Genomic DNA, 24,676 nt, shown 5'->3' on the forward strand with positions numbered 1-24,676 from the left:
TCCAACATTGCAAAAAGACCATTTACAGTATTCTGCCTGAGTTAGCAGATGTTCTGAATTTGGCGTGGAAATGTGTTACTCACAGTTAAAAAGAATTCATATGATTAATGATTAATGCTGCTATCTGAATAATTACCTCATTCAGCCAGTTTTTCTTCTGGTTTTGCAAGAAAATATGCATGAAAAATGAGGACAATATCCTTTGTCTGTATTACTGTATATATGGAATCAAATTTCTTCTAAAAAAAAGAAAACAAATTTCTTTGAGAAAACAAATAGCTGACAAGTTTCCACAGTGCTTGTGCACACATGTTGTCTCCAATGTTTATCCAGGACCACAGCCCCCCTGAAACCCGCACTGCGCTGTTAGAGACCTGGTACTTTAGGAAAACCCTCCTCATGGAGAACGTGCATTATTATATACATTGAAAAATCTAAAGTTTCAGGTGTAGATTATCTGAGCTGATAACCATGCACCTAAATATCAAATTTCTATAAGCATTTCCTAGACAAAAGCTCCCTTCAGCCAACTCAGTGATAAGGTTTCTTGTGTATATGTGCATGCACATAAGGGGACATTGTTTTAAGGTTGGCTTGAATAATTTTTGTGGAAAATATTCATTTATCAATGGAAATTAAAATACTAATTATTTAAGCAAAAAATTTAAATATTTATATTTTCAGCCAGTATTTTGGCATTCAGGACTTCTTGTTTATCAGCTATCAACATTTTCCGTAGTTACCAGACTATGTAGGCAAAATACATTTCAACAAAAAGCGAATCTGGTATTCCAGGAAGGCAATGTAGCAAACCTGATGCCAATCTTTTCAGAAAGCCTCCAAAACTGGTCCAAGGAACTGCTATCTGCAGAAATCTGACCTCTATAGAAAAAAATTCACTTTAGGCTGTAGTAAACCACAGCCAGATGAGACAGATATATGTGCTCAGTGGCAAAGGGCCAACGCATCTTTTGCAGAGCAAAGTTGTGTCCCTCAAGTCCAAGAGGAGTTTTCTGACAGAGTCAGTGAGCACAAGGATATCAGTGATGTGTTTAAGGATCAGAAAGATGTCGTGCTATTGAGTAGCTGGGTGCTATTCAGGCCTAAGACGTTAGATTTACTAATTGAAAGTACTGCACAGGAGGCACAATAGCCAGGCTGACCTCAGAATCAGGTATTGACCATTTGGGAAAGAGCCCCCAGTCTTCAGTGGCAATCAGAAAGGCATGTTAGGAATTGCCAGAAAATGGTTTGAGATCAAAAGAGAAAATATCTTTATGCTGCTGAGTGCCTGGTTCATTCGTATGACTTGTGGTTCTGGCTGCCCAGTTCAAAGACTTTAAAAAAATGACCGAGGAGGGTAAAAAGGAGCATCTTGGATGAAAGGGGAACTAAACAGAGCTGGGCAGGGCAGGACTCAGGGAGAAGCAGGTAACAGGAGTATAAGAAAATTGTGAATGCTATGGAGAAGGAAGGGAATAGGGAGCAATTGTTCATTGCTTACAAAACTAGAGAAATTGGGGGTATCTCCTGAAAAGATAATACAGAAATTGGGAGTATCTCCTGAAAAGATGAGACAGTGTGATTTCAGTGAAGCTCATGGAAATGTTTTTCAGTTGATTACAGCTGCGTGAGATACACCCTTTATCTCTGAACTTACATCTTTAATTTGAGAATTTATAGCATACTCCCCAATAATCCCTATTTCCCCCTCCACACAGAACCCCCCTCCCCTGTTTCCCGGCCGGAGAAGGGGCGATGCTGCTTTTCCACCTCCTCGGCGTAAAGAGGACCCTGGTCTGACCCCAGGTACCCCACAGCCGGCAGCATCAGTCCCACCAGCAGCACCCGCGCTGCCCCCACTGCCACCCCACGCCTGACCGAGACCCTCCCCACCCGCCCGGGCGGGTCTCTCCCCCCGCCGGCCCCTGTGCGGCGCCTTTAAGCCCCGGTGCGTGATGTCACTCGGGCTGGGAGACACCGTGCGGCGGGCGCCGGGGCTGCCGCGGGGAGAGCGGGCGGTGGGACCCCTGCCCGGTGGGACCCCTGCCCGGTGGGGAACCCTGTCCGGCGGGGACCCTTGCTCGGCAGGTACCGCTGCCCGGTGGGGACCCTTGATCAGCGAGGACCCCCTGCCCGGTGGGACACTCTGCTCGGCAGGGACCCCCCTCCCGGCGGGATCCCCTCCCGGCGGGGACCCCCTGCTCGGCGGGATCCCCGGCCCGGTGGGGACCCCTGCCCCGCCGGCGGGACGGGCTCGGCGGCGCAGCATGGGCAGCCTCCAGCTGCAGGACTTCGCGGCGGGCTGGGTGGGCGGTAAGTGGTGCCGTGGACTCGAGGGGAAAGGCAGCGGGGGGGGCAGGGGACACACACACACACACACACGAGCGTGCGTGGGAATAAAATCCTCCGTGTCACCTACGGTCCGTGCCTCCGACCGGCGTGCTCGAACCAGCGATGCGCGGTTTGCTTTGCTTTGGCTCAGAAGTGCAGTTTAATCAAATTTCCACAGGCGGGATACTTAAAACTGAAGTGTCGGGACGGGTGATGCTGCTGTGCGCCCAGGGAGGTGGGGGGCGGCTGCCACAACCACCCCGCACGCCCCCGGCCCCCGCCGGCTCTCCCTTCCTTGCTCTCACGGCTGGAAGCTCCGCCGGGCTCGGCCGGGAGCTGCCGGGGGTCGCAGCAGCCAACGCGGGGTCCCCCGGCCGCACACACCCCCGGGAGCGGCACCGCCTGGCTCCGACCCCGCGATCCCCGCAGGGCAAACAGGCCGATGGCCGGGGCGGCGACGGCAGGGAGGGGTATCGATCCGGTCTGGTGAAAACGCTGATTGCAAACAGCGGGAAAATAGATACCAGAAAGAAAAGAAAACGCGAGGGTCTCTAGAGACACCACTAATGCAGGATCCTTACAGAACGGAAAGTCGCCGCTGGGTTTAACAGCAGAGAAGGTGCACGGCTAAGCTGCCCCGGGACGGGATGCAGCAGCGGCAGGACAGAGGGGCAATCGTGGCACCGGCAGCCGCAGACCAGAGCTGTGCCCAGGCTCAGGAAGGGGGTGTGAGATGGCTCACGGATCCTGACCGGCCAGGCGAGGTTAATAGGTTAGCTGACTCTAAAAAACCCCAGAACTTCTGCCAACGGGTTACTCGAGCAGCTGATTTTTGGACCTTTGCAGCCTGTGGTGGCTGTGCAGGATGCAGTCACTCGCTCTGCCCCGCTGATCCTGTGCTATTGCCGCACACCCCCGGGAGTGGGACAGGGTGTCCGGGCAGTGAAGAGCCACCAGTGCTCAGCGGCAGCGGCCAGTTTTCATGCACAGCACTGGACCACAGGTGGTCTCAGGTCGAGGTCCAGGAGGAGAGGGGACATTTTATAACACATTTTTGAGTAAAGTCATAACGTGTTGCCCAAGGACATGATGGTCTTCTCAGTCCTAATTCACTACAAGTGAGAAATTTCATGTAGTCTCTAAAGTGCTTGGGGACACTGGTTTGCACAGAGACCTGCAGATGTGGAAGCAGCACAAACTACCCACCATCTCCACAAACACCCTGAAAACTGCCATGGACAGCTCATACATATACACCACCTCCTCCTCTTGCTCAAATGCCTTTGAGATGTAAAGTTGATGGAGTCCAGGATAGTTTTCAGGGGAAGATGCACAAGTGTTTCTGCTGGGCATTGCTCTGGCCCAGTATGGCTGTTCCTATGGAAATCTCTCCTCCTCTGTAAATCCATTGCTTCCTGTCCTGTCACAAAAGCTTCTTCAATGTTTTGTGTAATATTTTACTTTCATCCCCAGGAGCTGCCAGCGTGGTTGTGGGCCACCCCCTGGACACAATCAAGGTAAACCTTTTTGAACTGTGCTCTCATGTCACCACCCAAACCCCCACCGATGGGGAAGTGGCCTCTCTAGATGACGCTTCAAAAGACCTTCACTTCCCTCATCACCCCAAGGGGGAATTTAGCCTGGGTTGAAATGTTTTCATAGACTTTAGCCTTTCTTCCTCTCCAACATGCATTTTGAATGAGAGACTAAAAGAACTGGCTGATACGTTTGAATTCCTCTGCTGAGGATTAATGCTGAAAATTAAACCTGGCCTTACTTAATGTGTGGTTTATTGAACAGTTCTGACAATGTTTTATTGAACTTTGCAACAGACAACTATTCAAAGGGCAACAGGGGAACTATATTTGTTTTGCTGCAGGCACACTTTTACGTGTTTTCCTAGTGTTGGCAACGCTGGAAGAGCAGAGTGCTGAAATTTTTATCCTGGGGCTATGAGAGGCAATATTTATTATTCCTGCAAGACGATTATTCCTCAGAAGGAAGTATTTAGAGATGTAAGAAGATATTTGCTAGCATGATGCAGACAAGCTCATGCACACACCAGTACAGCCTGACCCAACTGAGTTGACCAACCCTACTGATGCAGAGATATAGAGGAAGATCCTGTTCCTTTTTCCTTTCTGCTTTTGTACAGTGTGATAGGCATCTCTGGCCAGCTTTCATTGCTTCAGCTGCTCTGTCCACGTGCTCTGATCTGGTTCAAGCCTTGTTGCTGGGCTGTCAGATGTGGCAAACCCAAGAGCCGGTAGTCTTGTTTGCACCTTAGAGACCCTTGGAGGGCAATGGGGAGGAGGCAGGGTCCAGCGCGGCCCATGCCACATCCCTCCCCAGCCATCACAGCCATCCCCTTGCACGCAGCCGGCTCTCCTGGGATCAGGAGGTGGCCTGCCAGCACTATCCTTTTGGAGCTGCTAGGGTGAGATCAGCCTCGAGAGCATCACTGTGCAAGGATGGGCGCAGACCCCACGCGGGAGGAGCCGCGAGGCTGCCTGCACCATCCCAGCGATGGGCAGGGCCAGGGCACGGGCAGCGCAGGCAGGCTCTGCCCAGGGTTGCCAAGGCAATCCCCATCTCAGGCTGGCTGTCAGGGCGTCATTGCCAGGTTTGGGGGAGTTTGGCAACAACTGAGAGGATCCTGCTGGGAAGCATGGAGTTTCTGGATGCCAAGAGAGAGCAAGCCCATCCTTCAACGCTTATAAAGACAACTGTCAGGCTGACCCCTCTGTTGCCCTTGGCTTTGGACATTGCCTGGGAATACCAAGTAGGCGGACTTGTTATCTTTCCAAATTCAGGGCAAGAGAAGTGGCAAGGAGAATTTTTACACAGCACTAAGGCAGCTGAGGGGCAGCTCAGCGGCATTTGCAGCCTCCAGGGGATGGGGGGTCCTTCCCCACCTGGAGGAGGGGGCAGGACCGAGCGAAGGGCTGGATGGGGTATGTGGTACCTGCACCATGGCTCCCATCAAGCAGGCCTCCTCCTTCAGCTGGCCCCTTCCCAGCATCGCAGCTTCCATCAAACCCAAGCAGCTGTTTTTCCACAGCCTTGCAAAACTCTAAATTTTACATTTACTCACTTTTCATCCTCCACATTGCATTAATTTCCCCAGACCTTTCTTCCATTGCTGGGTGTCACCCGAGACCCTATCATACTAATTAAAATGTAACAGAAAGGAGAAGTTTCCTGAGGACAATCCATACTGGTATCTGTTGACTTTGACAGAGATGCCAGCAGGGATTTCGGTGCCAGGTGTTGTTGGTTAAGACAAAGGGGCATTTGTGTGAGGAGCAGCTTGTGAGGACACCCAGTTGGCTTCAGTTAGTCAAAAAATACATTAACTTGAACCTCTAAATACCTGGTTACTGTGTAAAAGAAAAAAACCAAGCCCGTGGAGGCAAAATGGAAACGTCTGGGCTAAGCGTGCAGATGAAGCCAGCAGGGAACGCAGGGCTGTGCACCGCAATCGCCCTGTCCCGGGTTCTTGGGGTGCTGCCAGCCTCCCCGCCAGTGCCCCCCCAGCCCCATCACCCCCGACGTGAGTCACGGCGTGCACAGGTCTGCCCCCACGGCCCGGGCCTGCCTGCGTTGCACAATGTGCACTGCATGAGCTGTAGCCGGTGTCTTCACGTATCGGCTTGTTTGTAAAGGCTCAGTAAATATTCTGCTTTCACTGCCGCCTTCTCCGTGGCCTCTGGCCAGGCACAGAGCAGTGCTCGGTGTGGGCAGACGGCTGCGCGGAGCCGCCCTGGGGTGAGCCCGGGCTTTGGTCTTTCTCGCTCCCCGGCCGGGTCCCACGGCAGCACCCCCTGACCAGCCTCTTGCAGGGCTCTGGCCCAAACGACTGTGTCGTTCAACCTGCTGCTTGCTGTCCAAAAGCTCTCCCCAGGTACAAACTCTGGAGGACACTCATTCCTTTAGGCTTTAAATTCCCAAATAAAATTCCTGCTTCACCTTGGTGTAAGTCGGGGCTGAGCCCCTGGAGAGCATCGGGCACTGTTCCTCCAGGCTTCATTTTGTCGTTCCTGATAGCAGCAATGCTGACGGATATGACCAGAAATGCTGTTCCCATTCCCTAAAAACATCCCCGACAGAGCACAATGTGAATGTCTTCCTATAAAAAATGAGCTCTGGCCTCAGCCAAGATTAATTGCTGAAGCCCCAGGTCCTGCAAACCAAACAGGGTTTCCATTTCTTTGCACATCTCTAAGCCCCAAAAATGCATCACTTGTCAGGATTTTTTTAATTGCAAACTTGTGAGCAGCTTGAATGAAAGATGATCTAAATATATGTTGCATATATACATATATATGTGTGAGAAGGGGAAAGCATGTTGAATCACATAGGCTTTGTCGTGACTTACACGCCATTTCTTACAGCTGTTGTAGGCATTTTTTGGAAGGCGTATAACCATTGCTTTCCAGAAACAAAATGTCTTTGTTGGAAATGATGTAAAAATGTATTTTTGAGTGAAGCATGGAGAATTTCTGAGATGGAGCTGAATTATTTTGGCTCCGTTTAGAATTTCTGTGCCTTAAAATCCACCTTGGATCAGAAGGGCCCTGGAAGCCTCCCGGGGAGCTCTCCTCTCCATCCTTCAGCAACGCATCCCAACCTCCACTGAGAGTCCCCAAACGGGGGAGACCAGATCACTCTCCAATTTCCACATAAATCGGGACCTTGCCAATGACAGCACCGCACACCAGCAGTCTGATGCGAGCACTGTGCCGGGACGGGGGAGCTGGTCTGCACTCGAGAGCAATTTGACAGTCATCGATTCCAGATGTTGCAGAAAGCTTCAGACCTCTGAGGTCCCGTTCAGCCTTGCTTCTGGCAAAGTTCAAGGGGGGTGGATGCACATATATCTTATTTTATTGCTCTGTTTTCTTTACTACTTGGAGGATTCACTCTCAAAGCAAAGTACACATTGTTTACGTAGCATGAGCTTTCACTGGGCTGGAAGCACTGGATTTTAATTGCATTTTATGAATGTCTTTTGCAGACTCGTTTGCAAGCTGGACAAGGGTATGGAAATACACTCAACTGTGTTCTCACTGTGTACAGAAATGAGTCTGTAAGTACTTTATCTTACTTAAAGTGCTGGTAGAAAATGCAAATAGATAAATAAATAAATAAATACGTATAGCAATTGTACAAAATCACTGTTGACACCAGCAGTTGTATGAAGACCAATAAAGTTGGTGAAATTGAGACTGCAAATTCCTACAGCCTTCTCTTGCTAACTCTAAGGTAACTCTCTCGGTTACTCCTATAGGGAAAAGAGAGATCCCTGGCAGGGAGTGATAAATGACATTGGCCACGTCTCCGCATGGGTCGGGGTGTTACATCCACAGTGGCTCTTTTGCCTGTACCTGCTGGCAAAGCTCCACTGCAGGTATCTTGCTGACTTTGGTGATGCCAGGAAAGACGCTGGCCAAAAGAGGGACTTTTACATGGGTTCCTGTGCTTTCAGCATATCCTGTATTCTGCACAATCTTTACAAGTCTTGAGCAGTATGAATTAATTTTCATTTGCTCAGCATGTGCAAATGGTTGGTTCTAGGAGATATCCGATACTTGGATTTACACTTCTTGCTGGATAGAAAAGTTGGGGTCTACTCTGCTCAGTCCTGTTTACTGTCTTAACTCCTGCTCCCTTCCCTGGGTAGGTGGCTGGTTTCTTCAAAGGCATGTCCTTCCCTCTGGCCAGCATCGCTGTCTACAGCTCGGTGGTGTTCGGCGTCTTCAGCAACACGCAACGGCTCCTCAGCCAGCTCCGCCACGGAGACCCATCTCGCACGCCAGCACTCGCCGACGTGGCTCTGGCCAGCATGGTGGCAGGGTTCATCTCTGTGGGCATCGGCACTCCTGTGGACCTGGTAAAGATAAGGCTACAGATGCAAATGCAGCCGTACATCAAAGGTAGGAAGCAAGGTAGGACGCTTCCTTCTGCCTCAGGATGGACCCCATCCTGCTGAGCTCAAGGGGAGGGTTTTTATCAATGACATTGATCAGATGTCCTCTGGCATTTCCAGCTGATTGGGATCACAGGGGCAGGTCTGCTCAGGATCAGGAGCCAGGGGAGCCCCCTTCAACATGTGGCTGTGGGGCAGAACAGCGAGTCCTGGGGCTGTCGGGTCCCCTGGAGATCCCACCAGCAGCACCACGGCTGCCAGCAGCAATGCCAGCTCCCCATCTACTGCTGCACCTCTCAGTCCCACATCTATTTGCCCATAAACCACTCTCTGTTATTCCACCCTCCTCTGTTCAAAAGCAAAAAGTTCACATGTACGTTTGAAAACTGCTAGCTTATTTGGGGGAGGGTTATAGGTACCCAGCCGCAGGCAAGATGGGTCAGGAGGGGATGCTGGCAGGATGGCAGTGGGCAGCTGTAACCTCTCCAGAAGCTGCAGGCAGAAGGAAGTGCTTCTGCTCAAGACAGCGGCAGAATTTCATCGCAGGCTGCCAGCATGGAGCAAACCCCACCAGAGTACATGCGCAGCCAAAGGAAGAGACGGCGCAGCTTCAGAGCTGAACAGCTTGGATTTCAGTGGTTTCACAAATACCTTTCTCATGGTTACAGTTGTGGTGTTCAACTGTGAAATACTGACATTTTTGTATTGCTTTGATAAAATAATACTATGTCTGTTTTTAAAAGTCTCCATGCAGGTTAGCAACCTAATGCCCTTTCCAAAAGCACCTCGGTCTTCTACATTATAAGGGCCAAACTCCTAATATGTCAATGCTTCCAAAGATCCAGCTTGGCACCAGATGTGGTTAAAATCTATGAAAACTGGGCACATAGCCTTAAACTCATTTGGAAATCTCACTGAGCACATACCTGTTGGGAGGCATGCAATGCATCTAAGAAAAATCTGTCCTGAAGTGTCTAAGCATCTTTTAAAAATGGACCAAAGTCCTCTTTCTTAAAACTTTTTTTTCCCATGCTACATATTGATCCCAGCAAAAGAAAATGGATGGCAGTGATTTCTGTCTGTTTGGTGGCAGTGGGCTTTTGAGAGGAGTTTTGTAGCAATATAGCTGTTATAACAGTTGTATCTTCTTTTGCAGCAAACATTAAGCTAAAGCCCACAGTTCCTGGATTTCCTGTGTACCGAGGCCCAATTCACTGCTTTAGGACAGTCCTACAGAAAGAGGGGATAGCAGGAATATACCGAGGCGCGGGAGCAATGCTTCTGAGGGACGTTCCTGGGTACTGCCTCTATTTCATCCCTTACACATATTTCTGTGGCTGGATTACCCCTGATGGATGCATTTCCCCTAATCCCTCCTCCATCTGGCTGGCAGGGGGTATAGCAGGTAAGCACCCTTTTTTTCTCCCAACACTGGCAAAACAAGGACAGGAAGGTTCCCAGGGCAGATTATGGGGGTGGCTCAGTGGCCACCGCATCCTCCTGGTCACCAGGAGAGGACATAGAGCTGAACAGCCTTCCTCCCCAGGACCAGGTCCCCTGGCACCACGGCTACGCTTTATGACTTGACAAACTTTATGGAAGTCGTGTTATCAGACCTTCATCGGGCTCAACGTCAGCAAGAAGGAAAACAGCCCGCACCTTCATCTTCCTGGATGTCTCATGGCAGCCCACGTATCACATTGCCAGTGATACACAGCAGCCAAGATGCCTCCAGAAGAGGACTTCACCCTGTTGGCTTCCCACCAGGAGGGCGTGCACCACACACAGCAGAAGCAGAGCTGACTGTTACTGAGCTTCTCCTTTTTTTCCCCCTGCGTACACCTGCCAGTAAGACCGGCATGTGCATCCCCCACCACGCTTACATGTGTAAGGTCACCCCTGCACCCACTCCCCATTTCTGGGCCATTTCTAAATTGCAGACCCCTAAATGCAGATCAGTCCTTAGCTCAGGTAATGATTACAAAATGCACTCTCTGCTTCTCCTGCAAATAAACAGAGCCCTGGCCCATCTAGACAGCTTCTCTAGTATGTCCCAGCACTCACGTAGGTCCAAACAAGCTCTCATCTGTCCAAGTGGGCCATGTATTTCGGTTACATGCTGACCTCTTCAGAGAGGGAAAACATCCCGCCTGGCTGCAGGCTAATCAATGTAAATAGATGGTTTCTTTATAGGAATGACAATATATCTCAGCCGTGTGGAGCCTAACCCTGGTTGCATGAGACGGACCACCCTCTTATTTGCATTCTCAGCTTAAAATTTGCTTTTCAACAGTATTATCTGAGGACTCCAGTTTTTCTGAAACTGCCCAAAGTGGCAGCTCCCTGCAGCTTGGGCTCTTCCCACGGCACATCCATGCTCTACCAGAAGCATGGCAGAAGATGTATTTGCACCTGGGGGAGCATCTCCTGCGCTGCCTGCATTTGATTACCAGCATAACCCCCAACATCGCAATGGTTCCTTCAGAAACAGGGAACTTTGCTCCCAGAAATACTGTTCCTGTGCCTGAGCAGGGTGAACACCCTGAAACGAAAATCCCATGAATATGATGTGGTAGATGGGAGATGAATTTCTGAGTTCACTGACCTGCGGTGAAGGAAATATAGAGAAGAAATTGTTCAAATACTTCTGCATTTTTCTAGGAGCCATTTCCTGGGGGACTGCTACTCCAATGGACGTTGTGAAAAGTCGACTTCAGGCAGATGGAGTTTATTTAAACAAATACAAAGGGACCCTTGACTGTATCTTGCAGAGCTACCAGAACGAGGGCTTAAAAGTAAGTGATATTTGAAGTAAAATCTGGGTATTAGGGATTTAATTTTCAATTGGGAAATACAATGGCTGTTACAAACCTATTTGCAGGGTTGAGGGACAGCTAAAGCCAGTTACTGCTAAATTACAATAATGAGAGGAGGTAATTGTAGTGCAGATTCTTTTTAAATCATAATAGTGAGAGTAATAATGTGCCTTACAGCAATGACAAAATGAATGACTGGGGGTCAAGGTCTGCTGGTGTAATTAACTTAAAATAAGACTTCATATCAGTGAATTTAGTTGTGGATATGATTTGACTTATAAATCAGAGTAGAAAATCTTGCCTCTGTGATTGCTTCTATAAAACGCAGAGGTCAAATGTTTCCCATTGACCCCAAACTCAATGGGAACGGATTCCAGCGGGACTGCGCTGGCACCCAAGGTGCGTTTGGTCGCCTTGGGCAATGCTTTGGTGGAACTGATGCTGCTGTTTGCACTACTCACCCTCACTTCCCACCAAGATAGAGTCGACTGAAAATGCTCTTAAATCAGAATTACTTCAGCTTCAAGCATGAAGAAGGTCTGCATGCCAAAAAAACCCCCCTTATCTCCTTTTTCTGACTTTATCTATTAGTGTAATAAAAGTTGTTTGCTCTAACTGCAAACTTTGCCTCAGTTAAATGTGAATGGCAGAGAACCAGGGTTTGCAGCTTTATTGTGCTGCATGGTTATGAGAAGTGACATCTTCTGATATTGAAATAAATCTGTATTTAAGTTGTCATCAAAACATCATGTGGGCTTTTAGCTCCAAAGTGTTAATTTTCACATTCTGAGGGAAAAGTAACAAGTTACCAAGAGGAAAATAACCTGCAAAATCACAAGTCGGTGTGATTTAAATATTTGCCAACATGCCACTATATTATGGCAGCTGTCACAGGCGCTTGCAGTCTGGTTCGTTTTTTGCCGTCGAGTGAAGAAAGCCACATTCATATGACACACAGGGACCCACAGAGGTGCTAAGGATCATGCTTGGGTGGTCCAAGGAGGGTCAGGGTGCCCCAAACTCTGCCCAGGCCACCCTGCACCTTCGGTTTTAGATTGGATATTAGGAAAAATTTCTTCACCGAAAGAGTGGTCAAGCATTAGAACAGGCTGCCCAGAGAGGTGGTGGAGTCACCATCCCTGGAGGTGTTCAAAAAATGTGTAGACGTGGCACTTTGGGACATGGTTTAGTAGACATGGTGGTGTTGGGTTGATGGTTGGACTTGATGATCTTAGAGGTCTTTTCCAACCTTAAAGATTCTATGATTCTACGATTTGGCATGCAGTTCCACAGTAAAACACAGGGTGGCTGAAAAAGGAATTTCCACGTGCTTTCCCTTCTCTTTCCATCCTCATCCTCTACCTTCCTTGTCCTGCCTGAATATTAACAGCTGAGCTGCTTACAGTTTTTCCGTTATCATACCTGGCACTCGGACCAAAGCTGGCAATAGGATTAAGTAATAGTTGATGATAAGACTAGATCCTTCTCTCATAAGGAAAATCTTTTTATATCTTGGGAGACACAGAACAGATAAACGGCAAACCCAGCTCTGGATGTTTTCATTCTGGGAAAAAGGAACAGTATTCACAGTGCTGAAAATAATTGCCTGGTGTACAAAAAAACCCCAAATATAGCCCTCTTCTTTCCCCATGGTCAGGTGTGTTCAGTCTAATGAGAAAAATTTATGCCTCTGGGTTTTTCTTCATAAATCTTCATTATTATTTAACTTGGCGCTCTCATGTTATTTTATGGATACTGCAAAAATTTGAATTTCCTCCCAGAAAATTCTATCTTTCCTAGCAAAATAAAACACCCCAATAAATCAAGTAATATCCTAAACATCCCTACATTGCAATTTCACGTTGAAAATTCTATCCTAAACAATGTGAAGATGTTTTGATTGTGTCTCGTACAAGTCAGCATCATGCACTGGATTTACTGGATACAAGATATAGTCTTGTTTAGCAGAGCTCAGTATTTCAGGGAAAATACTGGTTAGAGGCTTAAATCTATGGGCTTCTGGTCTTGCAGCCAAGATCTTCCATGCTTTCTTACAGTAGCTGTGGGAGCTTTGCCTTTGTGAAGCCTGGAAGGGTGCTCGCTTTGCTGATGTTACTTTTTGTGTCTATTCTGAACTTCTGGTGTTTAGATTAGTGGCCACAGTGATTAGCCTGGGTGGTTAACGGAGCGGTTTTGTGAGAAACAGGCCAGCAGAGATACTCCCTGCAATCATCATTTTGTAAACAGGCTCACCCCAGAGCGAGTGGTTTGTGCGCACCCTCGCACATACCAGGCAACAGTGTTTGTAGCGAGGGGGATTTTCAAAGGGAGACAAGCCAAGCGAGGAGTGACAAGGGCCCCTCTCCACTTTCCAGAAAGCACTCTACTGTTCGAGCACTTAAAAACTCTTGTAGGGGCCAGCATCTTTTCAAAAAAATATATATTGAGCAGAATAAGGAAGCCTTGCTGTATACATTCATATTTATTATCTTAATGAAAGAAAACACTGGGATACATATGGGCACCAAAGCTTGACCTTAGGAACCCGCATGTGAAAATATGAGCTTCTACCGAATATTTTTCCCAAAGCCAGCGGCGAGAGCTAGTTCTCAGCAAGTGAGTCTAGTTTTCTGTTGATTGAAAAATTGTTTCTATGCTGAAAGGTGAAATCTGCAAATTAGTCTGCGTGGCACAGTGCCCGTGTTGGCTGGGCTGGCTTGCAGCCACACCGCTCCCTCTCCACTTCCCAAACATCTTCTGCACCCATAGACAGTCCCAGAGGTCAGAGCATTGGCAGCACGAAAGCAACAGCCACCTTGTGGTACCCTGGGGCTTGCACGATCCCCACATACTTAAGGAGGAACTGCAGCTAGGTAGGACAACCCTGGAAGATGTTTTAGGTTTCTTGCTTTCTGCTCTACACCAGTGGTGTGAGGCCATTTTTTACCCTCAACCTCTTGTAGCTTGTGCTGGCAGATACAGAGGGGGGTCCAGAGGGAGCATGGAGCACAATGACACCAAACCAGTGACTTTTGCCATTGCGCTTCCATTCTCCAGCATGACTTTCAGACAATGTTTTCCAGACATTCTTTCCAGAATGACTTCAGCAAAGACCAGCAGTGAGAGTGTATCTCCTGAGCAAACCAAGATTTGGTTCTTCAGAATCCCACCATGACTTCGTTCAATGTTTTCTTCTTTTTCTTAAAATAGCCAGTATATTCCTGTGCTCTAACCTTTCTCCATCCCCAACAGGTCTTTTTTAGGGGCATCACGGTCAATGCAGTGCGAGGATTCCCAATGAGTTCAGCCATGTTTCTTGGCTATGAACTTTCTCTCAAAGCAATGAAAAGAGACCAAACTGAGACCAATCCTTAACTTCCAGGTCAGCGCATAAAGACCCTCTAGCTTTATTAAAATTAGAGAATTAATCTTTGAAACAAATGGAGTTGCACTTGTATAGATCCTCTGAAAGTCAGATAACTTACATGGGTACCTACTTCTGAATAGTCAAACATTTTTCAAATTTGGGTCTGTGGATCTGGAGCAGACAATAGATGTGCCGATGGATTTCGGTTTCATTCCTGATCTTGTGGAATTTCATTACAATCCATTCTGTTTGCTGTGATTGTTTTGATGACTGTGAATCAGAAAAGAAAATCTGGAAGAATATTCTCTAACATTTTGTAAGTTTCGAAATATCATTCTCACTAAAGTCCCTGCGCAATATCATTTCCTCCTTTGATCCATCTACACAGACCTGAAATTAAACCCTTTCAAAGTGTCTTGATTATCAACTCACAGTTTTACTCTTTCCCTCTTAATCCTAGGGTTACATAAAGGAGCAGCATTAAAAATATCTGATTACAGAAACTTTTTTAGCAGTTAAATACGCAAGATTATTCTTGGCAGTTGTTGCTGTTTCCTGCAGTACGTTACAAACCTCCTTCTTTCTTATTTCAAAAGCGTTGCCAAGAAGACCTGAAAGTCTCCTACTTTCCTGAGCCAAATCAGAAGTGTGGTGTTGGTGAGGGCTCAGCTGCTCTGACTGAACACTCTGCTCCTGCACCTATGGCATCTGCTTTCTCTTCTGCCACGGACTTAGTCCCTGGAGGACTCAAAAAACTGCAACAGCTCAATCAAGTCCAAAGCCCATTTTCTTATAAAATCTTTGCTGTCTATGAACACCTTAATAATTCCCACGTTGGTGTTGGGCTTTTGCGCCAATGATGTTTTGTGCATTGAGCTGAGAGAACAACTTACTTCCCTTACCCACACGAGTGAGATATACCCAACACCAGACCACTCAACATCAGCTGAGGAAGCGTCTTTCATACAACACTGTGTATCACGCTCATCTTTTTTTGCGGATAAGGAAAGGGAGAGGTGTGATGGGTGTGCAGTTGCTTTTTTATATAGGAAAGTCTGGATTCCCACCAAATCCCAGCTTGCTTTTGGGACCAAAGAAATGGATGACTCTACCTGTATGAACGAATACTTATGTTTTACATCACAGAACGCTCCTGTTTGCCTTAATTCAGGCAAGATTATCATGAAAAGATGTGAAGGGCTTCAACAACTTCAGTTTGTTATCCAAGATATTAATTAAACTGGCAGACAGGAGGATGTTAAATTCAGAGACTAAGCTGCTATTTTTCTTCTGAAAACAATAAAACAAGTCTGCATTCCATATAGATGGCTGCCTATTAATTTACCTAACTCATCTTGTGCAGCCCTCCAGGGACCTGCTAGAGGTATCTTCTTAGACCGTCTGATTTCCCTGACGTGACAGTCCAGCTTGCCAACGGCCAAATCCTGCAGACGTCACTTTGCAGCCTTGAGAGACCACCGGCAAAGGAAGTCTCTTTAAAGGATGCAGTTTATCCCAAACTATTCTCTAAAATGCACAGGCCAGCTTCAGACCTCCAGCTCTTTGCTGCAATTCCACTGAGATGACTGGGGCACCCCAGGTCTCTCTTTGGTCTACCTCAGCCTTTCAATTATTCCAAGATTTTTTACATCATGACTATTCCATGGTTTATTTTCTAATCATGGAGCTTCTGATGCCAAAAACCAAGAAGAACCTAGCTCTGCTAGGACGAGAGGACTCTGGTGGCACTGGCAGGAGAGGCTGAGGGGTAACAGCCTCGCACGCAGAGGGACATGCAGCATGGGGGAACAGTCTGGGACAACATTGTCCTCTGGGAAATGTATGGTTCCCCCCATCTTCCTCTGGAGAAGAACAACTCTGGTGAAAAAGCCCAGCAATGGCAGTTTTAGCAGATGCCCTCAATAAAGGTTTCTGAAGACAACCTGGAGCAGCTGTCCAGCTTTCCTCCAAAAAAGGAGGAGAAGCAAAGAGAAACTCCTGCATCCTCTTCCCTGGATGAATGGAGGACTTGGTGACAAGACTTGAAGACCTCAGCGGAAAGTGCCTAAAATCTTGGGTCTGGAGCAGTACCCAGAAATGGGGTCCCCAACCTTGGACTCCTCTTTGCTGAGGCCTGAACTAAAACCAGAAGTGTGGCTTCCCACAACACCGGTCTTAAAAAGTGGGAGAAAGAGCTGGTGTTGCTTCATCTCAGGACTTGCAGGCAAGGAGGCTCACAGTGCCTCTGAGCTTAGCGAGAACACAGGGAACTGTTTTTGATAAACAATATGGATAAAATTGATGAGCCTTCACACAAGTATTTGCTGCTGGCTGCATTTAAGGATTCATCCTTTCCATGTTACCTATTTTAATGCATATACGTAAAACATGTTCTCTAGATGCGTAATATCATATGTCTCCAGGGATAATACTCGGGGAGACTGGTTTTTCAGTGCAGATAAATGATGTTGTTTATCTGCCTGCATTATGTAAAATGGACCGTGAATTAATTAAACTGATGAGGTTTGCAATGAGCTGTGTATCTGAACGACCCCGCCCTCATGGTGCCCAGGTGTGGTGTGTTCAGTGTCCCCCTGGGCATAAAGCCCTAAGACCCACGTTAGAGTCACATGGTGATCTTCCCTGATATTCTTCATCCAATTATACCAATTTTGACAAGGATTCTCAGGATTTACTAGGACAAAACTCTTGTGTAACACACGCCTGCCAGAAGTTGCTGTCAGGGAGAGCTGCGGACTATCTGGCGTTGAAAGGGGGCAGAAGGCAGAAAGTTTTTGATATAAAAATATGCAAAGCAAGAGTGAAGTGAATGGAAGGCTTTGGCCACTTGATGGCATCCTCGTCCGTGGCGGGGCATGGCCGTGTGCCGCTCGCCGTGCTGCTTTTGAGCTGCCAGGCAATCTCTTTCTGCCTTGCTCCATTCAACCCCGAGTCCAGGTTTGCTGCCAGACCACCACACGCTCCCTTCCCTACAGGGCAGCCCCACGCCGGGCAGCGTGCAGGTGATTTTTGGGGTGACCCTGCTCTGCCAATGGCTTCCCTAGTCTGGCAGTGTGGGAGGCAAGCCCTGCATGCCCTGGTTAATGAGTGTATCACCCCGTTAGCATTTATAGACAAACCAGCAACGCCGGGCTGGACCACAGGGGTTTCGAGGGTGACAGCAGCCCTGGCACCACGCAGGAGGTCGGGCTGATGCTGGGTCAGGCACAGCGGGGTTGGGACAAGCAGCGTTTGAGGTACAGCACTTTCTGGCATGGTTGTACCCATCGCTGTGATGGATCACAGTGGGTCCCTGCACACAGAGCCCAGTAAATAATTTAGTCTTGCTTTTGATGTAGTGAGTGCCTGGCTGTGTCACCAAGGAAAGGGGGATGGTGGGGGGGGCTGGGTGACGCCACAGCAGGTCAGCCCAGTGTCTTGAAGATGACAGGTGGCAATTACAATTTACACACTGAGAAACTCAACAGGTCTGTGTCTTGTGAATGTTTTTCTTTGTGATATAACAAATGCATTAATTTGTAGAGATAATATCAATATCATCATCCACTGATAGAAATTAAGATCTCTAAAGAATCCTCTTCAGGGACCTGCTGATGGGAGTTGCAAACAGTGCCTTGCCTGGCAGGCAAACAGCCATACACATAGGTGTTTCACATCCCTTGTATGGGGCGCTGATTGCGTACGTTGGTGCTTTTGTGCCTGAATTACACAAAAGAATAATCCCTCGTGTCAACATAATTCAGGATACGGACCTGCTCCTCCGTCAGTGCGGTGGCCGTAGTGACCTGCCGTCGGTGCCACGTTCCCCAGCACCGTGCACGCTGCAGTGCGAGAAGCCAACTTCAGATCACAGATGCTCACAGAGCCCCACATTTCTGAGGTAAATGCAGTAAGTCCTGAAATTGGTAAAAAATGAAAAGGGAGACCAGAAGGACCAGGGATACCTACTTCTATGCTCTTCTTGCCTAGGATATTAAAACATACTCAGACCTGTCATGCCTTAAATGAGTCTGCAATTGCCTGCCTTTCATGTTGCTGGTGGTGTTCCAGCTCTTACAACACCCCATATTACTTAATGAGATGCTGGCTGTGTACCTGTTTTTCCCAGTTTATAGACTATGTAGTGCTATGGAAGGAAAAAAAGGTAATAGTAGCTTATTTCCCCATTTTAAAAAAAAAAAAAACAAAAACCAAACAGGAACCGATCTCCCAGTGAAAAGTTAATTTTCTGGACAACAGCCCTGACCTGGAAGAAGGTCTTTGGTGCTGGGAGAAGCCTCATGGTGCGAGGTGGGAGCAGGCTGGGGCTGCCCTCTGGGCAGGGGGCATGGAGGGGACCACCTCACCTCCCTGTTCCTGCATCCCTGCTGCTGCTGGGCACCTATAATGTCCTTCTCCCAGGCAGGGTGCAGCTGACATCCCATGCAGGAGCTCACCCCCAGAGGTTTTAGCTCCTGCTGAAGCCCTGCCTGTGATGGCTGTGGGCCAGGCTGAGATTTTCTCACAGCTCGGGAGTCCCTGCTCGCCGTGTCCACACCTTGGGGGAAGGCGAGATCAGAGTCCCCATCTCAGTTTCTCTTTTTCTGTTGTACTCTGAGACAGGAGTAGGTGACACCTTTGCAGGCATTAAGATCTAATATATCTCCTTGGTCTATCTGAAGTTCCCTGTTTTGTCGTAGAGATTGTTCTATTGGAGACTTCTCTCCTGACATTGCATTCATGTAAGCCAAGAAGGCCAATGCCTGTCTTGTACTCATGAAGACAAAGGTAAAGTGTAGAGCCAGAAGAAATGGTGAGATCCAAGGAGAGAAGTGGGAAGAAGTTCAAGTTGCTAAATTGAACACGAACTGCACAAGCTTCCTTTCTCTATAGCCACCTTCTGCCTATATATGCTGCTGTAGTGATGCATAGACTGATCACTGCCAACTTAGATAAGTAGTATGTAAAGAATCCTTCCAGAGGTAGGCTCCAAAGGGAATTGAGTCATGCAGTGAGGGGAAATTTAGGTAGTTACACTGATTTTCAAAGCAGTTTTCCTAAACTGTAGATCCTGCAACAGCTCCCGTCAGACATCAGTGGAATGACCAATCTGCGAAGAGCCATACATGCAGCAGAAGGAGAATAGCTTTTTAACAGGGTCTTAACGGTCCCATATGAGGTCTCACTGCAAGACATAAAATGCTGAATACATCAAGAAATCCTTTCTTAATATAGGTGAAATACCAAAGCTACTGGACTGTAGATCACCAAATCTCTGAAAAGAATAAGAAGGTCTTCTTGAATGACGGAGAAAGCGATGGGTAACTTTGGGTCACAAGGAGAAAGATCTGAAGAAACAAGAATCTTGCAACGGGGGCAGCACAGGCTGAGACAGCCGTGCTGCCTAACGCTCGGTGCTTCAAGGCTGGCACCGGCACGGCCTCGCCTGCTGTAAAAGCATCTTCGTGGTTTGGACCGGCTCTTGGTCTATTCCCCCATGTTTCAAAACATGTAGCACTAGCGTAGCCTGCTGTACACATAGCATGGAAAATCGTGCCAAGTCATGGAAGAGGGCCAGCCTATTCTTACTCATGTAACTAGGTGTGAACCAATATCCATGCTTATTTTGTTATTAAATTGTGATTGCCATGCTTCCATCAAGCAATCTGCATGTGGTTTTTCAGTGCTTCCAGGATGGAAAGCAAGCTGCAGTGCAGGTATAGCTGGTGGAGGGCTCTAACGCAGCCACGGAGTGAATGCTTAGTGCTGTCTGTCTGTCCTACATGTTCAACCTTCCTCTGCATGCTGTGCTGAGAGGAAAATCCAGCACCCAGGGTCATCTCACAGTGGGACAAGCAAGGAAGGGTGAGTGGACTTATGATCTGAGAGCTCTGCAATGTTTTTCTTTCCTGGGGTGAAAGCGGTCAGGTCCACAAAAGGGGATGCTGAAGGGAGAGCAATGGCATCAAGGAAAAAAATACAAGAGAAACGGTGACCTTTGTGGACAATTCCTATTTTCCTCTGCTTACTTCTGGAGGCTGTTGGTTGTGAGATGCACTTGCAATATGTGCAACACCCAGCATGGCTGGCACGTTACTGTCAGGGCTTTTTGCTTTTAGATGCCTCAGCTGTTGCTAAATATCACTGCAGCATGGAAAGCTTGGCTCGCCTGCTAGAAAACCCAGGAAAGCTCTGGTGACTGTACTACTGCATGAAACAAAGATGACTCGCAGCTCTGAAGGTTCCTCTCAGGTGTTTCCCCCACTTCTCACAGCTCCTGAGCACTGCTAGTTTTGATTAGTTAGTTTAAATGGCTTCAAATTAATTAAAATGCTTCTGAAAGTAATGGGGACTCCATGACCTACAGGTGAGTCCTGAGGACATCCCGTGGTCCATCTGCTAGGGCAGAGCAGAGCTATCAGGAGGTGCCACTGCCCTCTTCATGCTGGCACATGAAATGTTCCCTGAGTTCATCTGGATTTTACACCTTCCTGTCAGAGGCAATCTTTCTATTACTACGCTATGGTTTACCCTTTCGTGGAGGAATTAGAATAACCCTATTTTCCTTTATTTCCACACTAGCATATGCTATCTCCATCTAAAAGAATCTACCTAAAAGAAAGGAAAAAAAAATACTCCAAACCACCTTATCTCTGGAAAATGAAACTATCAATAGCATCTTTTCATTTGTGGTCTTTGTAAGCTCTTACATCTTGATTAGCGTACACAGCAAATGTAAAAGAAGCTTGTGTGTTATCTTGTTTCTTTTTCTTCTACAGGGAATCTTTTTTCTACATTAAAAAAACCCCAAACTGTACAAAGTTTCTTGGAAATACTACAGTGGGATGCAAATTCTGTCATGAGAACTCGGAAGATCTGGGGGTTCATGCTGACTGGGCTAAAATAGTTATTTGGAAATTGGACATTTATGTGGCATTTTCGGTTGATCAACCTCTCTTAATGGGTGCATTAAAAGAATATATCCCAAAATATATACACATAAACTAAAAATGTACAGGACAGGAGATGAGGATTTCCAAAGGATCCAGAGGGAACTGCCTGTAAGAGACCACAGAATTACACTGGGAGAGTTTTGAGTGTTCACCTTTTCCAAATACCTGTTCTGGACTTTTGAGGCTGGTGGGTTTGTGACCTCGGAGGGAAGTGGACACGGAGTCGCCTTCCTACCTGCTGCGATTTGGCTACTGAATTTATTATGAGTTTCTTTCAGGTTTTTTGACCAATGGTCAGGAAACCCCTATTTCCTCTCTACGTTTTGGTCTGTGTTGCTCAAAGAGAGATTAAGGGAGAGGAAGAGAGGGAGGTCAGACTCCTAGACATGAGGACAAAATGTAAACTGCTGGTTGTATTTAACACACAAATGAAAATACATCGCCGCAGCTGGTCATCAAAATGAAGACTTTTAAAATATCAAAACTAAGCGTTTAAAGATTATATTAAAAAGCTGGGGTTTTTTGCTGGGATGGCAGCAAATATTGATTTCCATGGTCTTTGGATCTGCCTCTGAATGCCAGAATAGAGCTAAATTCTCCGAAGAGAAGCCATAACCAGTGCCCAATCCACTACTGCTCTAACCGATACGTGGAAAGTTCTTTGTCTGCCAGTTTGACTTCTGGTGATTTCTGATTCCCTGAAATCGAATACAGCTTCTCTGCTCACCTATTTGCCCTGCAGCAACAACAGCATGTGACGGATCTCACTAAGCAATCAAAGAGAAATTAAAAGATGCAGAGATAGCGCTGGCACTGCCGGCAGATAGAGACTGCGAGGAGGAACCGCAGGCAGCAGCTCGGGAGCAGCTCTGGAAGCTCTGCCAGTCTCATTTTCAACTAGTAACAAAAATACAGATCGTGTCATTTTGGGTGGTAGGCCTGGGAAGAAGTTATCTGATCTGCTCACTGTGCAGCGAACATAATTACAACTCATGTATGGAAAGGTCCCAATTACGTATCTCGCAATTTATGCCACCCATCGCTCTCGCTTACAGAGCATGGCAGCTGCAGTGAGACACCGTTCCTCAGGTGAAGAGGCCCTAGAGACCCTGCTAAGTATATCAGATTTTGTAAAATCCTTGCAAAGACAGAGCGTAGCAGCTACTGGGCAAAATGGGATTTCTAATGAACATCTTTTCCTTAAAAACAAGCAGTAGAAACTCCTGGCTGTCAGGAAGAACCCCTTGCCCCTCTCTCTCCATGGCTTGTTACCATATTCCTTGCACGACCTTGGCTAAATCAAAGATGCTCGTGAATTCTTTCCTTTAAAGCCACGTAAAATCCTTTTTTCAACTATCTGAGAAACCAGTTGTCCCACAAATATTACATATCATTTATTTCCCTTAGGGATTTACGCTTCGAACTAATTGTTCTAGCTCTTGCCGTGGGGCTTTACCTGCTGAAGAAACAGAGCGCAGCACGCCCACTGCTCTGCTTGAGCAAAAAGCTGGTTCCTGAACCCAGGACAGACACCTACCCATCACGGAAGTTTCTTTAGTGCTTTTCAGGGAATCACAGGTTCCTGATCACACATCAATGATTTTAGCCCTTCTCTAACAGCCCAGTGCCTTGAAGGAGGCCCCTGCCCGGCTCATGAACGCCATCCCTCCCCACGATATGCTTTTGTGCATCTGTGGATCACAACGTAGCCTGCTGCCAGCTTTAGCTTGCCAAGGGAGGGCTTCTGGCTTTTCACAGGTATTCCCCGGGGGCCTGCGTGAAAGCTGTGGCTGCCTGATGGGATGTACGCTTCCCTCACTAAATCACCTAAGGATGAACTTCAAAGAACAGGCAGGGAGCATCCATCCCAGCCCGGAGCCGGTGCTCGGTGTGCAGCCAGCGAGGCAGGGGCAGGAGCCGCAGGCAGAGCCTCCTCCACTCCCCTTGGAGCAGGGCAGGAGCGCAGCTGCGTTTGGCAGAGGAATCCCTTGCCAGCAGGCAAATGCCAGAGAAAAAACCAGCAAATTGCAACCTGATGTTTTTCTCTTTCCAGGACAGTTTCCAGAGAGATCGTGCTCATCCTTCAGCCAGACCGACCGGCAGAAGGCTCAAGCTTTTGGAGGAGATCTTTGAGGCATAACAGGATTTAAGGCATACCAGGAGGGAAGCTTAAAAGTCAACACTGGGGATCTAAAAGAAACCTGAAGGGTTGCTGCTTGCTCTGCCAAAGTGTGCAACTTGAAAAAAGGAAACCTCTGTGGCCACAGAAAGCTCCAGCAGACATTCAACCTGCCTTGGAGACTCCATCGGAGACAATTTCCAATTTAATACCAGTTCGGTCACCTAGGACTATTTTTTTGCGTTCACTACTTTCTGCTTCAAAGGGAACGGGTGGGATGCGACGTTGCAGCCAGCGTTTGCACTCAGAGGGTCCGATCCTTATCTGCGTGCATTTGCACTCGGCAGAGGTGGGATCACAGTCAAGGACTATGGGATCGCTCTCCGGATGCGGCAGCCGTAATTCAGCGTGACAATTCAGCGTGCCTTCTCCAGGCACCGCTCCACAACTCCGGCTCTTTGTCTATCTGCTGACCAGACCCCAGCAGCATTACCAGCTTTCGTTGAGAAAGGTCGTGCTTTGAATCCAGAGGGAAACCAGCTTGCAGCCTGCCAGTTTGTTTTCTCAGGAACTTTGGCAATGCTGAACATTATTGCCTCTTCGCTTTCATGGAACCATAATTTACATAAGCACAGGAGACAAAACCCACATATGAAAAAAAAATGCTTTCGCAGATTTTTAACCATTGTTTCCTGTTGGGGTGTGATATCATAATGTTCAAATTAATCACTTCTGAGGAGCATTTGTGAATTTCCACAGTACTAAACAAAAGTCACTGCAGTAGGTGACTCAATTCCACGTTTGATTTCTCTAAAATGCTGTCCAAGCTAGTGGGAAAAAATAGTGGGCACCTGGTATCAGTTTTATAATTGGGTTTTTCCATATTAGAATGGGAATTTTGTGAAGACTCAATTAAAAGGAGTGTCCTCCTATTCTTCTGTCACCCATCAGACTGAGTTGCACATGAATGCCAGCATGCTGTCATACATACTCTTCTCTTGTTTGCTGCTCTCTGTGCAAGCACAGAATTGCAGTGTCCGTGAAATTATCCGGTATACAAACCGTCTACTTGTAAGTGGCTGTTCAGCACCTTAATTCTGTACAAATGCATGCCTGTAAAGTAGATGATAGTAAATACTGATTTCTCACTTGTTATTC

The 24,676-nt window shown here is 47.4% G+C and overlaps 1 protein-coding gene across 10 annotated transcripts; it reads left to right on the forward strand.

Annotated features, from left to right (window-relative positions):
* The first annotated feature begins 1,980 nt into the window (after positions 1-1,980).
* Positions 1,981-24,348, forward strand: SLC25A48 (solute carrier family 25 member 48). Of its 10 annotated transcripts, none has more exons than XM_054842070.1 (8): positions 1,981-2,316; positions 3,808-3,851; positions 7,352-7,423; positions 8,018-8,282; positions 9,420-9,668; positions 10,925-11,058; positions 18,211-18,347; positions 23,453-24,348. In XM_054842070.1, the coding sequence occupies exons 1-8, from the start codon at positions 2,271-2,273 to the stop codon at positions 23,547-23,549; spliced, it is 1,044 nt and encodes a 347-aa protein (XP_054698045.1). In that variant the 5' UTR covers positions 1,981-2,270; the 3' UTR covers positions 23,550-24,348. The 10 variants fall into 10 exon arrangements, with proteins under 10 accessions (XP_054698045.1, XP_054698047.1, XP_054698050.1 ...); XM_054842072.1 differs by lacking the exons at positions 18,211-18,347; positions 23,453-24,348 and adding exons at positions 14,332-14,461; positions 15,810-16,977; XM_054842075.1 differs by lacking the exons at positions 18,211-18,347; positions 23,453-24,348 and adding exons at positions 14,332-14,461; positions 15,810-16,977 and having other exon boundaries at positions 8,018-8,270.
* Positions 24,349-24,676: the final 328 nt, after the last annotated feature.

Source organism: Grus americana, chromosome 14 (assembly GCF_028858705.1).
Source record: "Grus americana isolate bGruAme1 chromosome 14, bGruAme1.mat, whole genome shotgun sequence".
Taxonomy (NCBI): domain Eukaryota; kingdom Metazoa; phylum Chordata; class Aves; order Gruiformes; family Gruidae; genus Grus; species Grus americana.

Coding starts and splice junctions, on each gene's coding strand:
- SLC25A48 (XM_054842068.1), top strand. CDS start 2,271: ATGGGCAGCCTCCAGCTGCAGGACTTCGCGGCGGGCTGGGTGGGCG. Junction 2,317..3,807: donor CGCGGCGGGCTGGGTGGGCG/GTAAGTGGTGCC, acceptor TTTCATCCCCAG/GAGCTGCCAGCGTGGTTGTG. Junction 7,424..8,017: donor CTGTGTACAGAAATGAGTCT/GTAAGTACTTTA, acceptor TTCCCTGGGTAG/GTGGCTGGTTTCTTCAAAGG.